Here is a 21073-nt window from a genome sequence, read left to right on the forward strand (position 1 = left end):
TATCATTTTAAATTTCGTGGCACATTCTTGTGATACATTTTAACCCATTGAGTGCTGCACCGACGTGTGCGACTGGCCGTGTCAAGCCTGCCCTTGGGGCCGCCTAATTCGTGTACCTGCGGGGGGAACTTTTTGAACCATTTAACAGATTTACACACAGATGCAACAGAGCTTAATAGGATATCGTAGTGGTCTACTGCTCCCATATTTGCATTGTAATCAACAACACATTGCAGCTTCATTACTTTTTAGCCAGTCATCCTGTTTGTCTTTCGCGTGTCACGCATTTCTGTAGTGTTGCAGGTAGTCAGCATGAATACTTCTCTTGTCGCACCACTTGATGGCAAGCATTGCGTCAGTTGACATAAGCTCAACTCAGTTTCTTTTGTAGCTTTGGAAAGTTGTGCCTGTTCTTACGTACAGTACCGCATGCTGCTGTTCTCTGGTTGTGAAGCCAGAGGAACAAGGCTGGACTTGTATACCAATTGTCAACATACAGGATAAATCCACATTCAAGGTATTGCTTCATTAGTGTTGCCACAATATCGCCAGATTTCCCCAAATTATGGACTTCAATTTCTGTTGTTGCGCCTGTGAATATAATGAAATCAAAGATGTATCCAGTTCTACAGTCGCACAACACGAATGTTTTGATTCCAAATCTACTTCGTTTTGAAGGAAAGCATTGTTTAAAAAGATGAGAGACCTTTGAACAATAATAGGCTTTCATCAACAAGAGTTTTTTGTATGGATTAAATGCACTGTGGAATGCCACATGAACTGTATCAGTTATTTTCCTAATTTTAAACAAACTGTCATGTCCATGAGTGACAGAGACCGAGTTGTCACTAAAATGCAACATTCTCAAAAGTAACATAAAACAGTCACGAGACATAACTTCGCCACAAATTTGAGTACTCAGAAGTACATCTCTGGACCAGTATTCCTTTATTCTCAACTTTTTAACACAAGCCATGAGAAGTCAAATACCAATGAAGCTATACATTTCCTCAAAACCTGTATCTTTCCAGGTGGCTAGCCAAGAATGAACGGATTCAGACGAATTTGCCATGGTGAAAGTGAAAATTCGCTTCGTTTAAAGTGCTACAAATATCAACAGATCTTTTGATAGAAATAGCATGAAAAAGGATAGAACACTTGAATCAGGCGCTAGTTGGCAATTATGTCCTGAAGATGAGTCATCAAATGCATGAAGTACTGGACTGAAATAACGTTTGTGCCCATCAGACTTCTCATTCTCACTGTGGAGTGGCCTTTTACGGATTGATTTGTCTTCACTCTAAAGAAGAACTGTCCTGGTGAGCTCTGCTAGGTGAAGTACGAGGGGCATTTGAAATGTCCGTGCAAAAATAAAAACTACTTACGTGCTTGGGGTAAACCTTTTTTATTTTTTGACGTAGTCTCCTTTTAGACTTATACACTTCATCCAGCACTGTTCTAATTTGTTGATCCCTTCTGAATAATAGGAATTGTCCAAGTCTGCAAAATAGCTATTAGTTGCTGCAGTCACCTCCTCGTTTGAATAAAATCTTTGTCCCGCCAGCCATTTCTTCAAATTGGGGAGCAAATAGTAGTCGGAGGGAGCAAAGTCTGGAGAATAGGGGGGATGTGAAACGATTTGCAATCCTGTTTCCAATAATTTTGCGACCACAACTGCTGAGGTGTGTGCTGGTGCATTGTGATGGAAAAGACTTTTTTGCGGTCCAATTGTTGGCGTTTTTCTAGCATCTCGGTTTTCAGATGATTCAATAACAATGAATAATATGCACCTGTAATAGTTTTACCCTTTTCCAGATAATTGATGAGGATTATCCCTTGCGAATCCTAAAAGACAGTTGCCATAACCTTTCCGGCCAAAGGAATGGTCTTCGCCTTTTCTGGTGCAGTCTCCCTTGGTAACCCATTGTTTAGACACTTGTTTGCTCTTAGTATAGTAATATATCCATGTTTCATCCACAGTGAAGAAACGATGCTTAAAGTCCTGTGGATTCTTCCTGAGCAGCTGCAAACCATCCTTGAAACACGTCACACGATTCCGTTTTTGGTCAAACGTGAGCAATCGTGGAACCCATCTTGCGGATAGCTTTCTCATGTCTAAATTTGTATGCAAAATATTATTTACCCTTTCATTTGAGATGCCCACTGCACTGGCAATCTCACACACCTTAACTCTTCTGTCATCCATCTTCATATAATGGATTTTATCAATGATTTCTGGAGTCATAACCTCCACCGGGTGCCCAGAACGTTCAGCATCACATGGGCCGATATGGCCATTCCTAAAATTTTGAAACAACTTATAAACTGTTGTAATCGAAGGTGCAGAGTCTCTGCAATGTTTATCAAGCTTCTCTTTAGTCTCCTGAGGCATTTGCCTTTCATAAAGTAATGTTTAATCACCACACGATATTGTTTTTCGTCCATTTTTTGACACTGACTCGACTTCCTTGATTCACACGAACACCAAATACAAAGAAATAGACCAATATGGCTGAAACTTGGTGTGTCATCTTTCCAAAGATGGTACTAACTAAACATGGCCTCAATACGCGCCGGTGGTGCCATCTCTCGAACGCCCCTCGTATGTGGAGGTTTATTACTACGAGATTCTTCTGATGAATCTTCATTCTCACTACATTCATTGAAGATGCTACACTCACTGTCACTCCTTGTCAGTATCTCCAGTATCTGTTCGTCGGTGCAACGACGCAGATGTGCCATTTGTCTATGGAACTCAAAAGTGACAGCACTCTAAAAATCCTGATGAAATGGCAGATAGCTAAACGACACCCCAGAAGAAGAATGCAGAAGATCACATGAATCCGCTAGCACGAATGTCGAATAGCAACTGCGGAATCAGTAGCAGAGTGTTTCTTATATAGCAGGGACAGTGGCACAGAACAACAAATGGGGTAAATCCATCCCAGGGAGTGCACGGGACAAAAGAACTTGCGACTGGCCAGCATGTAGCCCTGAGCGGCTATTGACATCAGCAGGCCCACAGCCAGTGGAACCAGCTGCAGTACAAGCCGTCATTAGGGCTCAAGTACTGGCCAGGCTGCGTGGCGAATGCCGTCTGCAGGGCCCATGGGAAAGCCCATTTCAGCAGCAAACAACGTACACAGGCCCCGCAGCAAGGTGGAGCGCCACGGCATATCACGTCTGCAGTACTCAAAGGGTTAAAGTGCAACACATGCAAAAAACAAAACAAAAAAAACAATATTACATATGAGAGCTTAGCATTTCTTGTAGGTACATTGCGTACATTGATTTAAATCACTAACTTTTCGTATTTGTGTGTTCATGTTACTTACGTGATGTTGTTATTGGCTTGAGGCTAACTACATCACATGTCATATGCTCTGAATATCTGCTGTCATTGGCAGAGAGGATCACGTGACATGAGCTATGATTGGCTTACAAAAGGGCATCACAATCTCAATATGAATGCTTCGGAAACTAACGTGCTGTGATTGGAATCAAATTTGTACTTCTGTAATACCAAAATATGCAGCATATCGTAATACAAAAATATGCAGCATACATGTTGCTGAACATCAAATATTTTCCCAGATCATATTTTTTGCAGGGTTTTGTTTTCTACAGTGCCGGAAAGTTCTATGTCTCTGTATAAAACCGTAGCCATTCATAGGATTGATAAAATTTCAAGGGAAAGTATACTGTCGCTTAACTCGGAAAAAGTGTATTTTGAACTGGGAAATCTGGAAAAATCTGATTTTTTCCATTTTTCGTTAATTCTGAAGGTAGAGGCTAAGAAATGTTGTGGGAGCAAAGGATACATTGCCAGGGTAATTCCCATCCGTGTAGCTCAGGAAAGATAGTGGCGGAGGGAGGACTCCAAATGGCCTGGGTTGTAAAGCAGCCACTAAAATTCAGCATGTTATGCTCAGCTGCATGTTGTGTATGCAACCAGATGGTCAGCTTTGTTCTTGGCCACAGTTTGGCAGTGTGCATTTATCCCGGTGCGTAGCTGTTTGGTTGTCTTACAGACATAAAAGCTGTGCAGTGATTGCACATAGTTGGTATACAACATGTCTGCTTTTACAAGTGTCCTGGCCTCCAGTAGGACAGGATAAGCCTAATAAAGGATGGCAGTGGGTTGTTGTGAGTGGGTGGATTGGGCAGGTCCTGCATCAGTCTTTCACTGGGATGTGATCCCTATTGAAAGGGGCTGTGGATCAGAGTGGCGTAGGAATGGACTAGGATGTTGTGTAGGTTGGGTGGACGACAAAACACCACTTCAGAAGGGGTGGAAGGATCTCTGGTGTGATGTCTCTCATTTCGTGGTGTGATGACAGATGACAGATATGTAGGCGCCCCCGGTGGTCCCGGTTGCCTACAGTGGACTGGATGGCCGAGCGGTGACCTCTCCAGTTGTCAGGATGCTAGGAAATGGCTGTAGAAGCGCCAGAAATGCCAAAGAAACATTATTAATTCATAACACCTTTATTCCTGCCAAGTACAATGTGGCTTGGTGATATCGACGACCTTCCCCGAGTCCTCGCTGACTCGTAGCGATGATACCAGATCCGGGCCGCGCAGTCTTGCTAGTGCAGCGCCGTGTGCTGTGACGTAGCGGAGGAATGTCCTTACTTCGGCCGCGCGTGGCTGGCGGCGCCCAACACTAAATTGTGATCCCTAGATGCCTCGGAATGTATCCTATCAACCGATGATCCCTTCTTCTAGTCTGGTTGTGCCACAAATTTCTTTTCTCCCAAATTATGTTCAGTTCCTCCTTGTTAGTTATGTGAGCAACCCACCTAATCTTCAACATTCTTCTGTAGCACCACATTTGAAAAGCTTCTGTTCTCCTCTTGTCAAAGTTGTTTCTCACCCACGTTTCACTTCCATACAAGGCCACCACAGAAATACTTTCAGGAAAGACTTCCAGCATGATGTTAACAAAATTTCTCTTCTTCAGAAACACTTTCCTTGCCATTGGTAGTGTACCTTTGATATCCTCTCTACATCGCCCATCATCAGTTATTTTGCTGCACAAATAGCAACACTTATCTACTACTTTGTGTCTTGTTTCCTAATTTAATTCCCTCAGCATCACCCAATTTAATTAGACTACATTCAATTATTCCAGTTTTGCTTTTGTTGATGTTCATCTTACATCCTCCTTTCAAGACACTGTCCATTCTGTTCAACTGCACTTTAAGGTCCTTTGCTGTCTGACAGAATTAAGTCATCACCAGTCCCTCACAAACCTGACACTTCAGAATCACTTCCTCACTACATACATAAAGTCTCCAAAATGGAAACCCTTGCGCTGGCCACTGTGACCGAGCGATTCTAGGCGCTTCAGTCTGGAACCGCGCTGCTGCTACGGTCGCAGGTTCAAATCCTACCTTGGACATGGATGTGTGTGATGTCCTTAGGGTAGATAGGTTTAAGTAGTTCTAAGTCTAGGGGACTGATGACCTCAGATGTTAAGTTCCATAGTGCATAGAGCCATGTGAACCATTTGAAACCCTTGCTCTCCAGTACCTGGAAGAGAATTCCAGATACCATTCCCATAAATTGTCCAACCTGTTGACATCCTGCTCCACCACTCATAGGATACAGATCTTGCTTCGCTGACCTTTTCCAGTTTACCACATACTCCAAAAAAATCCAGAACCCAGTCAGACCCACAAGACACTGTTGTTAATCTTTCCACCAAAAACCTCAATCCCACATAATTCTCAGTCCTCTCCATAGGCTTCACTTTCAGATCCACACGGAAGTATAACCATGATGGACTTGTCAAAGACCCACTTTCCTTCTGCCATTCTGTACAGTGGAAACACTTGCCACCAACTCCTCCAACCAAAGCTAACGTGAAGCCTCACGCAGTTCATATCACCATCCAACTTTAATCTTTCCATCTAATCATGTCGTAATCACCTTCCAGAAACTCCCTACATCCAACTTGGTGTCGTCATCCTTCTCCAAGTCCATTCCAATGAACAAAAACCTTTCAGCAGACAAAAGGACAATCATACACAACCTCTCAAGAGATCCTGACCTAATAATGCTCCTTTGCAGACAAAGGCTCCACAACTGTCTTGATGAGCACGACAGAAGGCTTCTGCCAACTGTCTTGACTCCTTCAAATAAAAGTTCTACCATAATGATTCCATCCCTACTGAAATACTTCAGCCCATCCCAGAACCTCTTACCTCCTTGCACTGATGACATCCTACACACTCACCTTCTAGTTGCTCCCAAATGTGCAGACCAACACTCCTTGATGCCCCACTGTAGCTGGTTATTATGCTCCTCTAGAATTTTAGCTCTTGTTGACCAACACCTCCAACCAGTTCCCCAAACCCTAGCTACCCACGTCAGAGGTATTAACCACATCCTTCACCAACTCCCCACCATCCCTACCCCTGTATCTCCAGTATCCCACCTCGTCACTACAGTAGTAGTCCCATTTCTATTCACCAACATCCCTCATGCCTGTAGCCTCGCTTCTACCGAACACTCCCCTCTCTTATTGTGCTTCAGGTTTCAAATCCCCTCATACAAACTGTAGCCTGACCCAAAACTACTACTTCTTTGAAGTGAAGGTATATAAACAAATCTGGCACAGCCATGGGCACCTGCATGACACCCTCCTTGGTCAATCTATTTGTGGGCCATCTAGAGGGAACCTTCCCAGCCTTCCAAAACTCCAAATCCTGGTCTGGTTGAAGTTCAGTGATGATATCTTCATGATTTAGATTGAGAAGCAAGACACACTATCCTCGTTCCTTTGCAACTTCAACATGTACTCTCCCATCTGTTTCACCAGGTCCTCCTCAAGTCGAGGTGTCAACCTCCAGAAGTTGTGATGACTCCATCCACACCTCTGTCCACATTAAACCCGCCAAGCACCAACAGTTCCTTGACAGCTGCCGTATGAAAAAATCCCTCCCATGGACAGTGTATTTGCAGTGACAAGAACTCCCTTGCCCAGTACACTGAAGGCCTCAAGAGGGTGTTCACAGACAAGCACTACCCCATAAACCCACTCTGCAAACAGGTTTCCCATGCCATATTCTCGCACATCATCTTCACACAGTATGACCCTCAGCTGGAACTACTGAACCCTATCTTCCCAAGATCCTTCCCACTTCTCCTAAAGTGGTGTTTTGTTACCTACCCAACATGCACAACATCCTAGTCCATCTCTATGCCACTTCTGCACCCAACCCTTTGCCACAGGGATCAGATCCCTGTTGAAGACCCAGGTGCAAGACCTGTCCAGTTCAGGCACCCAAAACTGCATGCTCCAGTTCTGTAACACTCTTATCATATCCTATTGAAGGTCAGGACACATGTGAAAGCAGCCATGTCGTATAGCAACTCTTCGAAATCTCTGCACAGCTTTTCATGTTGGTATCACAACCAAACAGGTGTTGACTAGGATGAGTGGTAAACTGCCGAACATGCCAAGAACAAAGTTGACTACATGACTGCACAACATACAGCTTGATCATAATGTGCTAGACTTAAGTGGTTGCTTCATAGCCCAGGTCACCTGGATTCTTCTCTCCACCACAACAAGCTTTAATGAACTACACCGATGTGATTTATTCTTGCAGTATATCCTTCACTGTCACAACCCTTCAGGCCTCTATCTCAGGTAACCCACTGTCCCCACAACCTGCAACCATTAGTTTCCCCTTCCTCTGTCCTATCATCCCCTCCCAGTCCACATCTCTTGGTCTCCTTCATTGTGCACCCCTTCCCAGTGGTTTCAACATCAGTGCAACACAGGCTTCGCCCTTGCACTTGCCACATGTCCCTGTTGCATTACCCTCAACCTCTCTCACTGCCTCCCACCTTTTCCCCTCCGTCCACCCCACCCGACACAGCCCCCACCTCAACTTGTTCCACATGTCAGTCTGCAGTTGTGGCATTGTGTGCCCAGCTGACACAGGTGTGTGTGTGTGTGTGTGTGTGTGTGTGTGTGTGTGTGTCAACAGAATAACTGACATGTGATTCTGAAAAGAATGTAACTGTTACACTTACAAAGAAAGCTTATGTGGATAGATACAAATACTACCACATAATATGCCTAGTGCGTATAACAAGTGTTAAAAATTCTCAAACACAATTATATCCAATGAATGGATGCAAAAATGATTGTATGGAGAGCTGCAGTGTAGTTCCATGAGAAGTAGGAGACACAAAAATACTGGGCGTAATGACAGAAGAGACTTAGGAAAAACAAGAAAATATACAGTACATTATTGGTTTAGAGAAGGCGATTATATTGAACAAAGTAAAATATCTTCCATTCGTAGGCAGTGGGGTATCTACTGTAAGGCTGTAAGTATACTCCCATCTCCTTATGTGAAGGAGATTGGATTAATTAGCACTGATGGAATGATAAGAGACCAGAATCAGTAAAAGTATGAGGCAGGGTTTCTGTGTTACCACTGATATTTAATTTGTATTCAGAAGAGTCAATTGATGAAATTTAAGACCATCTGGTTTTGGGGCTCATCTTGCCGTGGACAGAAAAGATGCAGTTTGCTGCTGAAATATGGCAGTAGTTTGCTTGGAATGAATAGGAACTTAGTTGGAGACTTAATGAAATGGAGTAGAGTGCTAACAAGTGAATGGTCTGTCTTGTAACATTTTCAACCCAGTTTGACTTTTTTGTTTCACTGTTAGTCAGCCTTGCAAAACTTCATTAAGCAAACTTCTATGTGCCAACATGATCTAGGTGTTTGCTATGGAAAGTGTGAATTAGAACATCTTTCTCATGGCTTCCACACTTGAAACTACCTGCACTTTGTTAGTGCTTTCATGTCACTACATACATTGATTTGTGAGGAGACTGTTGTATCACATCTTGAAAGATAATTGTATATTTGTGGACAAATATCTAAAATTTTACCCATTATGTTCTTTTCAAAGTACACTCCTGGAAATGGAAAAAAGAACACATTGACACCGGTGTGTCAGACCCACCATACTTGCTCCGGACACTGCGAGAGGGCTGTACAAGCAATGATCACACGCACGGCACAGCGGACACACCAGGAACCGCGGTGTTGGCCGTCGAATGGCGCTAGCTGCGCAGCATTTGTGCACCGCCGCCGTCAGTGTCAGCCAGTTTGCCGTGGCATACGGAGCTCCATCGCAGTCTTTAACACTGGTAGCATGCCGCGACAGCGTGGACGTGAACCGTATGTGCAGTTGACGGACTTTGAGCGAGGGCGTATAGTGGGCATGCGGGAGGCCGGGTGGACGTACCGCCGAATTGCTCACACGTGGGGCGTGAGGTCTCCACAGTACATCGATGTTGTCGCCAGTGGTCGGCGGAAGGTGCACGTGCCCGTCGACCTGGGACCGGACCGCAGCGACGCACGGATGCACGCCAAGACCGTAGGATCCTACGCAGTGCCGTAGGGGACCGCACCGCCACTTCCCAGCAAATTAGGGACACTGTTGCTCCTGGGGTATCGGCGAGGACCATTCGCAACCGTCTCCATAAAGCTGGGCTACGGTCCCGCACACCGTTAGGCCGTCTTCCGCTCACGCCCCAACATCGTGCAGCCCACCTCCAGTGGTGTCGCGACAGGCGTGAATGGAGGGACGAATGGAGACGTGTCGTCTTCAGCGATGAGAGTCGCTTCTGCCTTGGTGCCAATGATGGTCGTATGCGTGTTTGGCGCCGTGCAGGTGAGCGCCACAATCAGGACTGCATACGACCGAGGCACACAGGGCCAACACCCGGCATCATGGTGTGGGGAGTGATCTCCTACACTGGCCGTACACCACTGGTGATCGTCGAGGGGACACTGAATAGTGCACGGTACATCCAAACCGTCATCGAACCCATCGTTCTACCATTCCTAGACCGGCAAGGGAACTTGCTGTTCCAACAGGACAATGCACGTCCGCATGTATCCCGTGCCACCCAACGTGCTCTAGAAGGTGTAAGTCAACTAACCTGGCCAGCAAGATCTCCGGATCTGTCCCCCATTGAGCATGTTTGGGACTGGATGAAGCGTCGTCTCACACGGTCTGCACGTCCAGCACGAACGCTGGTCCAACTGAGGCGCCAGGTGGAAATGGCATGGCAAGCCGTTCCCCAGGACTACATCCAGCATCTCTACGATCGTCTCCATGGGAGAATAGCAGCCTGCATTGCTGCGAAAGGTGGATATACACTGTACTAGTGCCGACATTGTGCATGCTCTGTTGCCTGTGTCTATGTGCCTGTGGTTCTGTCAGTGTGATCATGTGATGTATCTGACCCCAGGAATGTGTCAATAAAGTTTCCCCTTCCTGGGACAATGAATTCACGGTGTTCTTATTTCAATTTCCAGGAGTGTAGTAAGGAGTATAGACAAATAAACACAAGATTTCTATAATCTCAGCATTATTTTATTTCTCAGAACTACTGCAAAAGTGTGAAATATTGATGCAGTTTACAGTGAACATGCAGTGAAAGAAATCCGACAATAATTTTAGTTGCAGACTGATTTTAATCGTTTACTGTGCCAGAGTTAACAATGAATGTAGTCTAATGTACACACATTTTAAGGACTAGCACATCACATTTAATCAGGTTTTGAAACTGAGTAGAGGGAAACCTCTAATGTACTAGTGATGGAGCCTTAAGGATATTATAGACTGGAAATTGCAGTGATATATCCACAAACTTGTCTTTTAAGATTCTGTGAAATGCCTTACAACGGTGGCAAAATTCTCGAGCACAATGGTGGTAAAATTCTCAAGCTAACGGTTGAAATGCAGTAGTTTTATCAGATGGAATCCATTATTATACTAAGTTGTCAGGATAAGTTTGAAATATATCTGATGGCTCAGAATTTTTAAGACGTGGCAAAGAATCTATGAAAAGAAGATATGCTCCCACAAAACAGATGCAGAGCTTGGTGTATGAAAAAGATGAAGTGTTGCTTTGCCATTTTACCAGCCTTCAGCGAGATCACAACAACAGTTAAAGTACGGAATATGTGCTCCAAAGTTCCCCATCGCTTCTTGAAGACAAACGTGTAACACAGATAACAATGAAATATGCAGATTGATTACAGGCATCATAGTAATAATGGGTCAGTGCAGGTATGGAATGCACTGTCACCACGGGATATTGATTCCCTTTGAATGAAGGCATACTTTTAGTGTGTATTTCTGTTTCAAGGTTACACTGATCTGCATTGCACTTGCAGAATTTAATAAAATTAGTGATCTTGTTACTTGCAGTTGTAACAAAAGCTATGGTTACTTCAGTTTCTATCACTTCTTTACCAACACATTTCTTTTAAAAGAAAATCTTATTGCCTTTCCAAGATGCATTTCCATGAGATTTAATGGTATACGAAATTTAATCGAACATCTTGGTGTTGCCTCCACAAAGACTTTTGTCCAGCTTCAGAGGAAAGTTCAAAAAGTCATATAATGTCAGTAGTGTACAAAACACTTAGCAGAAATTAAAGGCCAGAGCTGCGAAGGAATTAATATTAACTACCATTTTTAACAAAGCCTTGAAGTGAAAGTTCTCATAGATGTCCACAGTGGCAGTAACACTCCACATATCACATTCACTTTGCCCTCCATAATGGCTAGTGCCATGCAGAGGTGCCCACACCCTCCCCTCCTTATTTGCAAGTGCCAAGCCACGAAATAAAACACTTCCAGTAGTGGCAGCAGCTCTCTCTTCTTTCTCTTTTCACGTTGTAAATGATAGGAAGATTTGGGGCATTCCATTTTGCAAACAGTGCTACTCATATAGGTAGTTTTTAAAGACAGATCAAATGGGAGCATTGTTTACATAGTGGCATGATTTCCTTTTCTTCTTTGTAAATTTCAATTTATAAGGTGACTTAAGTGATAGGAGATTTGGAAATGATAATTTGAGATACTGCTAAATAAAAGTTAATTATTTTTATTGGTTTGAGCATATAAATGAATATTTGAGAAATTAAATTAATTGTGCGACAATGAAATTCTTATTTTCCTCATTGATTGTTGCAGGAATTCTGTAATGTACAGAGGTGCCATGTTGAAAATACACAAGTATCGATTGAGAGCGTCATCCTGCCCTGATATCTATCGTAACTCTATGACCACCATAGCAAAGGAAACAGAGGAGGTGAGTGTTTTGTACTGATATTGTAATATTGTATGCTCCTGGTTAGAATGCTTCCATAGCGATGTAGCTTTTTGTAGTTGTTACTGCTGCCCTCCTCCTGGTTCTTTCATGAGTTTGTGCATGGGTCCCCAAGCTATTATAGCTCAGTCTTCCTTCCTGGGCTACTTTTCCTTCCCTGGGCTCCTCTCTTCCCATCCTCACTCCTTCCCCGCTGCCCCCTCCTCCTACTCTCTCGGTGTTCTTGCTTATGTTGACCTAGCTATCCACTTGGCTTCCTCTTCCTTCCTTCCTTCCTTCCTTCCTTCCTTCCTTTTTGATGTTTCTGGTCCCCTGTGGGGCTTGACCTCCATTTCTAAATTTTTTGTCTGTAGTGTGAGCTATTTGGGGAAGAACTCCATCTCTGGTGTCCCTCCCTCCCTCCCTGCCGTAGCCCCTCTCCACCAGCTAGGTCACCAGCACGTGCAGCGGTTGTTAGGCACCCATCTGGCTGAGCCTCTTGACAACACAGGAATCACACTTCTGATACCTGAGCTGTCCCTGGACAAGCCCCAGTGCCACTGGAGGTGCCGTCTCCCCCCTCACAACCTGAGTCTGACATTTATGGATATCACCGTGTCGTCTTTGGTAATGGATGGTGACCCAGCAGTGTGACTGGCTCCATCCCTTTCGCCTGCCATTCGGATATCTGCTCCATTGTCATTCAATGGAACTGTAATGGATACTACCATCAGCTCCCAGTGTTGCAATCCTGTATTGCCTTTTACTCAATAGCTTGTGTCTTTCTCCAGGAATGTCATTTCACTGATGCTCACTCACAGACCCTTTGTGATTTCTGTGCTTTGTCGGAACCGGGTCACCCTTCTAGCACTTCCAGTGATGTCTGCACCTTGGTCCCTATGGATATTATTAGTACACAGATCCCACTTCATACCCCATTGGAAGCAATTGCTGTTTGCGTCTACATAGACTCTGCCGTCACAGTTAGCAGTCTCTGTCTTCCCCCTGGTAGCCACCTACATCTGCTCCCTTAACTGCCCCCTTCAGCGACTCCCACTTCCCTTCCTACTCCTTGGAGAGTTTAATGCCTATCATCTTTTGTAGGACAGTGCCTCTTCATCTAGTCGGGGCTCTTCATTGATCAATTTCTTGCAGCCTATGACCTGTTCCTTCTTAGTGATAGTTCCCCTACTCATTTTAATGCTGCATATGGCACTTTTTCTGCTACTGATCTTTCACTCTCTTCTCCTCACCTTTCTTCCTTCTGTACACTAGTCGCCACACCATGACCTCTGATAGTGACCTTCCTGTTGATTTCTCATGTTCCCTTCCTGCCTCTCGCAGACAAGATTAACCCGCTGGGCTTTCCATCATGCTGATTGGCCTCTATGTACATCCCAGGTCATGTTTCCAACTTCTTTGTCAGGTTGTGAAGTCATCAGTGATCGGTGTGCTAAAATAATCCGCACTGCCAGCCTTGCCATTGCCCACTTGATGGGCCCCTTTTGCCATCTGCCAGTTCCGTGATGGGGCATGGCCATTGCCACTGCTATCTGTGATCGTTGTCATCCTGCCTAGTAACATCTGAAACGGCACCTGTTCTCTGCCGGTCTTATTACCATTTAACATCTTCTTGCCAAAGCCTGTCAATCAGACAGGGCAAATGGTTGTGTTGACAATGCTTTGTCTCCTCTCTAGTGTCTTGTGTCCCTTCCTCGGGTGTGGCCTACACTCCACTCCCTCCAAAGTTATCAGCAGCGGCCTTCCGTTCTTCCGTTCCAGACCTTACCTCCAGTTGGCATTTGTACAGATCCATCAGATGTTGCAGAACACCTGGTGGCATCAGCTTCAGGCCCCTATCCAGCTGCCTTCCACCCCCAGAAACAGCGAGCTGAAACTACCTGCTTATGTTTCACCCCATGTCAGGTGGAATCCTACAGTGAACCTCTTACTGAGTAGGAGCTTCTTCTGGCCCTCTCTTTTTCCAGCGATTCAGCTCTTGGCTCTGATTCCATCCATAACAAATTGCCTCAACACCTCAATCATTCACAGTACCAATATCCCCTCCAGATGTTTAACTGTATTAGGCTCAGAGGCAATTTTCCCTCTCAATTGGGAATGATTTGTGTATTTGGGCTAGCTCCCACTTGGTGGCCCCTGCAGAACAACATCTCCAAGATGCCATCCAAAATGCTTCCATGTCGACACTCTTGCACAGTTTTCAGTTCTCTCCCCTTAAGTCGAGGGTGGTGCATTTTTGTTGCTGTAGTACAGTCCACCCTTATTTGGAGCTCTACCTCGATGCCCAACACCTGACCTTGGTCCCCCAGTTCTTTTTATTGGTTCTTCTTTTTGACAACAAGCTTACTTGGTTGCCCCATATCTGTTATCCGAAGATTGGCTGTTTGCGTAAATTCAGTGCCCTTAGCTTCCTCTTGGGGTGTGGATCATTCTATCCTTCTCCGTCATTACCGGGCATTAATTCTGTCTTACCTGGGCTGTCGCTGTCAAGTTTATGGATCAGCTACCTCTTCCATGCTACTCCTCTTGGACCCAGTTCACCATCATGGTGTCCATTTAGCCACCAGTGCATTTCACACTAGTCCTGTTTATATTCTTCTGGGGGACTCTGGGATCCCTCCACTTTAGATTTGAGTCCCAGCTCCTAGTTTCCTGTGCCCTCATTATATGCTCTTCTGCTGCTCACCTTTCCTATTCTTTTGCAGCTTTGAGCTGTCAACCACCTACTGCCTGTCCTTGAGCGGGTTTATGGGTTGGGCTCCATCTCCCTTCTTACCTCCTTGATTTCCATCTCTCCTCCTAGTCCTCATCCCCTCGTTCTCTTCCTACCAAACCACTTCCTTGCCGCCCCCCCCCCCCCCCCTCCACAACCCTATGATCAGTTCCTCACCACAGATTCAGATGGATCTCTGCTGGGGTCCAAAAGCCTCCATCTCTCCAGTGCTGTTCCGTTGTTTGTTTTGAATGCTCTTAGAGGAGTTTAGGACGTTTCTTCTTTCGCATATGCCTTTGTCCCACAATTCCAGAAGGGTCAGTGTTGTTACAATCGGATTTGACATGGTTAGTTTGAAGGAGTGGCCGGATGTCTTCCTGCTGCCACCCCATACCCCCTGGGATGGAATCAGTGTACCTCAACTGTCTGCGTCTAGTGTAAATCGTGAAATAGTGCAAATGTGTGTCAAATGTCTGTGAGTTGTGTAACTGAGGCTGAATGTGGGGACCAGCCCGGTATTCACCTAGGCGATGTGGAAAACTGCTAAAAAACCGCATCCAGGCTGGCCGGCACACCGCTCCTCTTCGTTAATCTGCAGGGCGTCAGTTCGGGGCCGACGCGCCTACCTCAGTCCAGGAAGCAGCTCATTAATGCTGTCTGCTAACCTCTCAGGCACAGGAGTTGAGGGTGACATGTTTTTTACATTGATTGCTCTGAATCTGCTAATTATGTGGCACAGGCCTTCATATCTTCTTTTGGCATGCCTGCCATGTGTGGGTGGTCACTGCGGAATTGGTGTCCATCTGCCGGGTCCTCTGTTTTATTAAACGGTTGTCCCTCACATGAGTTTTGTTATGAACAGATCCAATCAGTGGCCTTTAGGCTATCGCTCGGTGCTTTCCCTGCCATCCCGTAGTCTCTGCCATCCACGAGCTTCTGGCTGATCATAATGATGCTGCTTATTTGGTTGACTTTTTTTGGGTTCCTGGCCATGTAAGTATCGCAGGTAATGAACTTGCTCATCATCTGCTGGGTTGGTGCCATCTAACCCCGTTATCTGTAAACCCTTCCGGGGCCAGATTTGTGACTTTACATCAAATCCCTTCTTGCCCAGTTGTGGGCCTACTCCTAGGAGGCTCCCACGATGTGGCGTTCTTCCCTCTGCCTCTCCCAGCGGGAATTTACCATCCTTTACTGTCTTTATATTGACCATACTAGGGGTACTGCACAATGAGCCCCCCACCCTTGTAGTTGCAGGGCTCTGCTAGTGGTGATCCATATTTTGCTGGACTGCCTTGCGTTTTGGCCCTTCACACTAAATATGCTCTCCCACCTTGTCTCGGTTCCTAGAGGATGACCCTCACATGGTTATGTCTGTCCTTGGTTTTCTTTGTGAAAGTGGTTTGTACTCTCAGGTATAAGTTCTTGAATTTCCCCCTGGAATTTGAGTCCCTCAGTTAGTGTAGGTGTTAGTTAAGGAGGCCCTGACTTTCCTTCACACCCACTGGGTTCTCTCTACTTTTCCCTACATTTTTATCTGTTCTGTTATGCTGCTTTGTCTCCCCTTTTTCTTGTATTTTCTCCCCCTGGTGTGGTGTCAGGACAGTTCAGGGGTGGTGGTGCTGGTGCTGTGCCATACACAGCGTGGCTGGGGCATCCCTGCTGTCCCCATTTCCACCCACACCGCTCTCGTTCTTTTATCTTCTTGCTACCCTTACATCCCTTTTCCCTCTTCGTTTTGCATATTATCCTTTCCTCTTGAGTGGACTGTGCTGTTTGTGGTGTTTGTCCCTCGGTTTCTGCCATCCTAGATCGTGGGAGTGATTACCTTGCTGTTTGGTCCCCTCCCATATACCACCACCACCACTGGCATACTTCCTAACGGAAGATTGAAGTAGCATCATGAAGTTGCCTTCTTTGGCGACTCGAGAGTCCAATGCGAGAACCTACTTGTGCCCACAGGTGGGGCAAGTGTATACCCCACCGAAGAAATGGTTCATCAGAGGCTGCTTCTTGTCTACACACTTGTTTTGCAGCAATTTGTCAAACCAGACCCTATCGTGGAACTTGCTACCATCTTTGACGAGTTTCTTCTGTCTACTGAGGTCTTTGGCTAGCTTCTCCCGTTTGTCACAATTGATATTAAATACATGCATATCATGCTTACTGCGATCTTCAAAGCACAAAATAGGTCTTCCAAGGGGTTTCTTAGCATGTGCTGCCATGCTACCACGCTAAGTTGTGTGCGTCGGGAAAAAGGAGTAGTCTGTACAACGTAAATGTCCTAACCACCACAGGCAACATCCCCTGAGAGTGGTGGTGATTTTTGATACATTCACAGCATTCAGGACCATCTCATTTGCCACATAGTCCTTCCATGTTAGGCCTAGAATGTTTTGTAAGCACCACAGGTGGAAGGTGTTGGGCTTACGCTCTTGTTTCGTGTAAGATGCCCAGGCATCAGCAGTATACATGAGGGTGCCCAGCATGCATGCTTGATAGGTAGGCATTTTTGTGGTGACTGTAAGGTGCTTGTGTCCCATATTCTTGTGTGGAGATTTCCAAAAGTATTTGCACGTTGCCAGTTCTTGCACCTCTTTTGTTATGTAGAGAAACAACTGTAATGTAGTCTAAATTCACCAAATCACCTTTCAGTGTGTGACAGTACTCCTGGTAATACTATTACACCCTTCCCTGTTCCAGATCTAAATAATAGATGAAGGTTGACTTTCAGTAAGTCTCCTTATGTGCTTGCTTGAGTTCTCTGATCTTTTTTCTCTCATAGTCATTTGGAAGATGTACATGTGAGAAAGTAATATGGTTTTAGTTTCCTCTTCAAACATACACTTTGAGGAATTTAACAGCAAACCTTTCTGCCATGTACCATGCCTCTTTTGTAGAGTCTGTCTTTAGAGATGGATGAGCATCTGTGCGATGTTCTCACTCTTACTAAACGATGGTGCAACAGAAAGTTGTCGCCTTTCTGGGCTCTTCTGTCACTTCATATTACCTGTAATGGGGTCAGATTGAGGAGCAGTACCAAAGATCTGCTTAACAAGCTGCTATGTTCATGGATAAATTAAATTTCCTTAGCATTCTTCCAATGGATGTGTGTGGCTTCTGTGTTTATTCCTCCCCTCTGCCGCCCCATTCTCCATCTCATCTCCCTTATGTGTCACTCCCCATCCTTCAAAACAAATCTTAACTGTCGTGAATGATAAACTTCCAGTAACAGATGAAAGTTAAGAAATTGTGGTTTTTAACAGATTGCTACTTGCTTAGACATGTTAAGTTGCAGAAAGGCACAATTAAGATACTTGTTTAAAGCTTTCGGCCACAGCCTTAATCAGTAAAAGAGAGACACACCATTCCAGGCAAGCACACCTCGTGCACATGTGACCATCAACTCCAGCACCTCGTTCCGAGGCACTGGAGTTGGCGGTCATGTACGCATGAGGTGGGCTTGCTTGTGTGTATACACGCTGTTTTTCTTTTACTGATGAAGACTGTGGCCGAAAGCTTTCTGTAAGCACGTTTTAATTGTGCCTGTCTGCAACTTAATGTGTCTCCTTTACAGTAAGTAGCAATCTGTTTTTCTCACATTGTTGATATTTCTACCTGAAGTTTTCTGTTGTTTAATTGTGTGTGTGTGAGTGTGTGTGTGTGTGTGTGTGTGTGTGTGTGTGGTGGGGAGGTTACAGTATCTGGCATCTTATCTGATGAGCATAATTTTTCTAAATCATAATGTGTGTCAGAATAGATTACTTCTAAGATAGGGATGGTCTCCCTCAGTCTCAAGAACACTGAAGCACCGAAGATTTAAGAAATATGTTTTAAGTTTTTCCTTCCATATAATTTCTTTTACTTAGTATAGTTAAGAGCTTTTTTAAACCCTGCAGGCCATGAGTTATGTTACATGCTATTAATTCTGTACATTGTCTTTCAAGAGTCTGTCTGTCACTGAATAATCACGTGAAGTGTGACCCAGTCAATAGCTAGCTGCGTGCACAGTATCACTGACATGTTGTCTGTTGTACAACCTGTTCCTGTTCTGTACCTCTTTGAACAAATCCCATAGCTATTTTGGATTCAGTGGGTTACATGTTGTTAGGAGTATGGCAAGTAAGTCTCCCATTTGTTCTCACCTGAGGCTGTGAGTGAAGATTCATAATGTCGCAGAAGAAGCCGAGTAGTGTAGACCCTGTAGTGTAGTGGTTATGATACTAGATTGTTGCATGGAGGGTCGTGAATTCAAAACTCAACTGAACTGAAACATTTTAACTTCTATCTTGGGTTCGAGTACATTCGAGAAGTATGCACAAATGGCAAGAATCATTGTACTGGAATGTTCTGTAGCTGTATATATATACTATAAATGTTCTGACCGGAGGCAGTGCGCTCCGCACTCTTGTATGTGCAACTGCTGAATAAACCTTTTAGTGAAGTTAGTGTTTGTCATTCATTTGCTTACTCCTTCTCTACGTGACATTATTCTGGTGGAGACGCTGGGTATTGGAACTTGTGATACCGCACGTTATTGACGACACAGTGTCTCCCATTAGCCCATGACAGAGCTGCCGTTTATGTGGCGAGAAACCAGAGTTCTATCCATATTCAACAGATAGCAATCTATCGGAGACAGAAGATGACATCACGATAACAGCAATTGTGTGCCGCCACGTGAGACATCCTTCTGGGTTCTCTGGTGACGATGGCCAAGATCCAAACAAGTAGCTGAAGGTATGAGCATATAGCCAAATTTAATAAATGGGATGACACCGTGTGTTTGGCTAACGTATTTTTCTACTTGGAGGGCACTGCCAAGCAATGGTATGAGAACGAGGAGAAGTTACAAACTGGGAAGTATTCTGGGTGGAACTGCGTAAGTATTTCGGCAACATGATGACAAAAGTGCAAGGCTGAAGATAAATTAAAGTGCAGGGCACAGTGACCAGGAGAAACTACAGCATTCTACATTAAAGACGTTTTGGAGCTGTGTAAAATAGTGAATCCTTGAATGAAGGAGGAAGATAAGGTTGCACATCTCATGAAGGATGTTAGTGAGGACATCTATCAAGTCCTACTCCTGTAGGTGGTTTAGACAGCAGACTGTCTCTCAAGAAACTCTGTGCAAGAACATCAAGACTTTGAAGAAGATAGTGACTGTCTCGCTGCACTCCAGGCTCTCTCTGCTGAGCAGGAGAAGGATGCCAAGATATCTCAAATTATGCTTGCCTGAAATCGGTCAGAGGACAATTTAAGGTAGTTAATTCATTACTTTGCAAGAAAAACTTTGATCCGTTTGGAAAGAGGTGGCTACCAGTGATTTCTAAACACATGTGCTTAGATGTTCTACAGAAATTCCATGACACACCTGAGGCCGGACATTTAGGATTTATTAAGACATATGATAGGATCCGCAAGAGATTTTTCTGGCCGGGTTTATTTAGGGTTGTCAGTCACTGTGCGTCGCACTGTAGAGAGTGCCAGACGAGAAGGGCAGTTCCTCAGAAACCACCTGGCCGACTCGTGCCAATTCCACCAGCCGAAACGCCTTTCCAGTGTGTTGGGATTGACCTCCTTGGACAGTTTCCAACGTCTGCTAGTGGCAATAGGTGTATTATTGTTTGCACTGATTATCTGACGTGCTATGCTATTACAAAAGCTGTAAAAACAGCTGAAGCATTTGAGGTAACCCAATTCATTGTAAAAGACATTGCATTAAAACACGGGGCCCCAAGGTCGTTAATTACGGATAGAGGGAAAGTTTTTCAATTGAATCTTGTGACAGAGATAAACCGTTGCTGCAACATTATTCATCACATGACGTCTGCCTTACATCCGCAAACTAACAGGTGTACTGAACAGCTTAATAAGACCTCGGCCGACATGCTATCGATGTTCGTCATTGTTGAGCAGAGCAACTGGGATGAGGTGCTACCTTTTCTGATGTTTGTCTACAACACCACCAAACAAGACTCCACAGGATTTATGCCATTTTTCCTGGTGCATGGGTGGGAGGTGACGACGACAATGGAACTGTTTCTGTTACATCCTGATGACGTGGACGACTACATCGGCCAGATGTCAACCAGAACTGAGGAAGCTTGGCAGTTAGCTCGACTCCACACACCGCAGGCTCAAGAAAATGATTGCTGAAAGTATGGTGCAAGCCACTGCTCTGTTGTCTACCA

General features: G+C 44.8%; 1 protein-coding gene across 3 annotated transcripts in view; it reads left to right on the plus strand.

The window, feature by feature from the left end:
* LOC126161319 (uncharacterized) overlaps positions 1-21073 on the plus strand; it is a 295371-nt gene that overhangs the window by 213139 nt on the left and 61159 nt on the right. For all 3 annotated transcript variants that reach the window (XM_049917069.1, XM_049917070.1, XM_049917071.1), the window contains exon 5: positions 12031-12148. In XM_049917069.1, the coding sequence (XP_049773026.1) occupies positions 12031-12148 (118 nt within the window). The remainder of the gene's footprint in view (positions 1-12030; positions 12149-21073) is intronic.

The sequence above is a fragment of the Schistocerca cancellata genome, chromosome 2 (assembly GCF_023864275.1).
Source record: "Schistocerca cancellata isolate TAMUIC-IGC-003103 chromosome 2, iqSchCanc2.1, whole genome shotgun sequence".
Taxonomy (NCBI): Eukaryota; Metazoa; Arthropoda; class Insecta; order Orthoptera; family Acrididae; genus Schistocerca; species Schistocerca cancellata.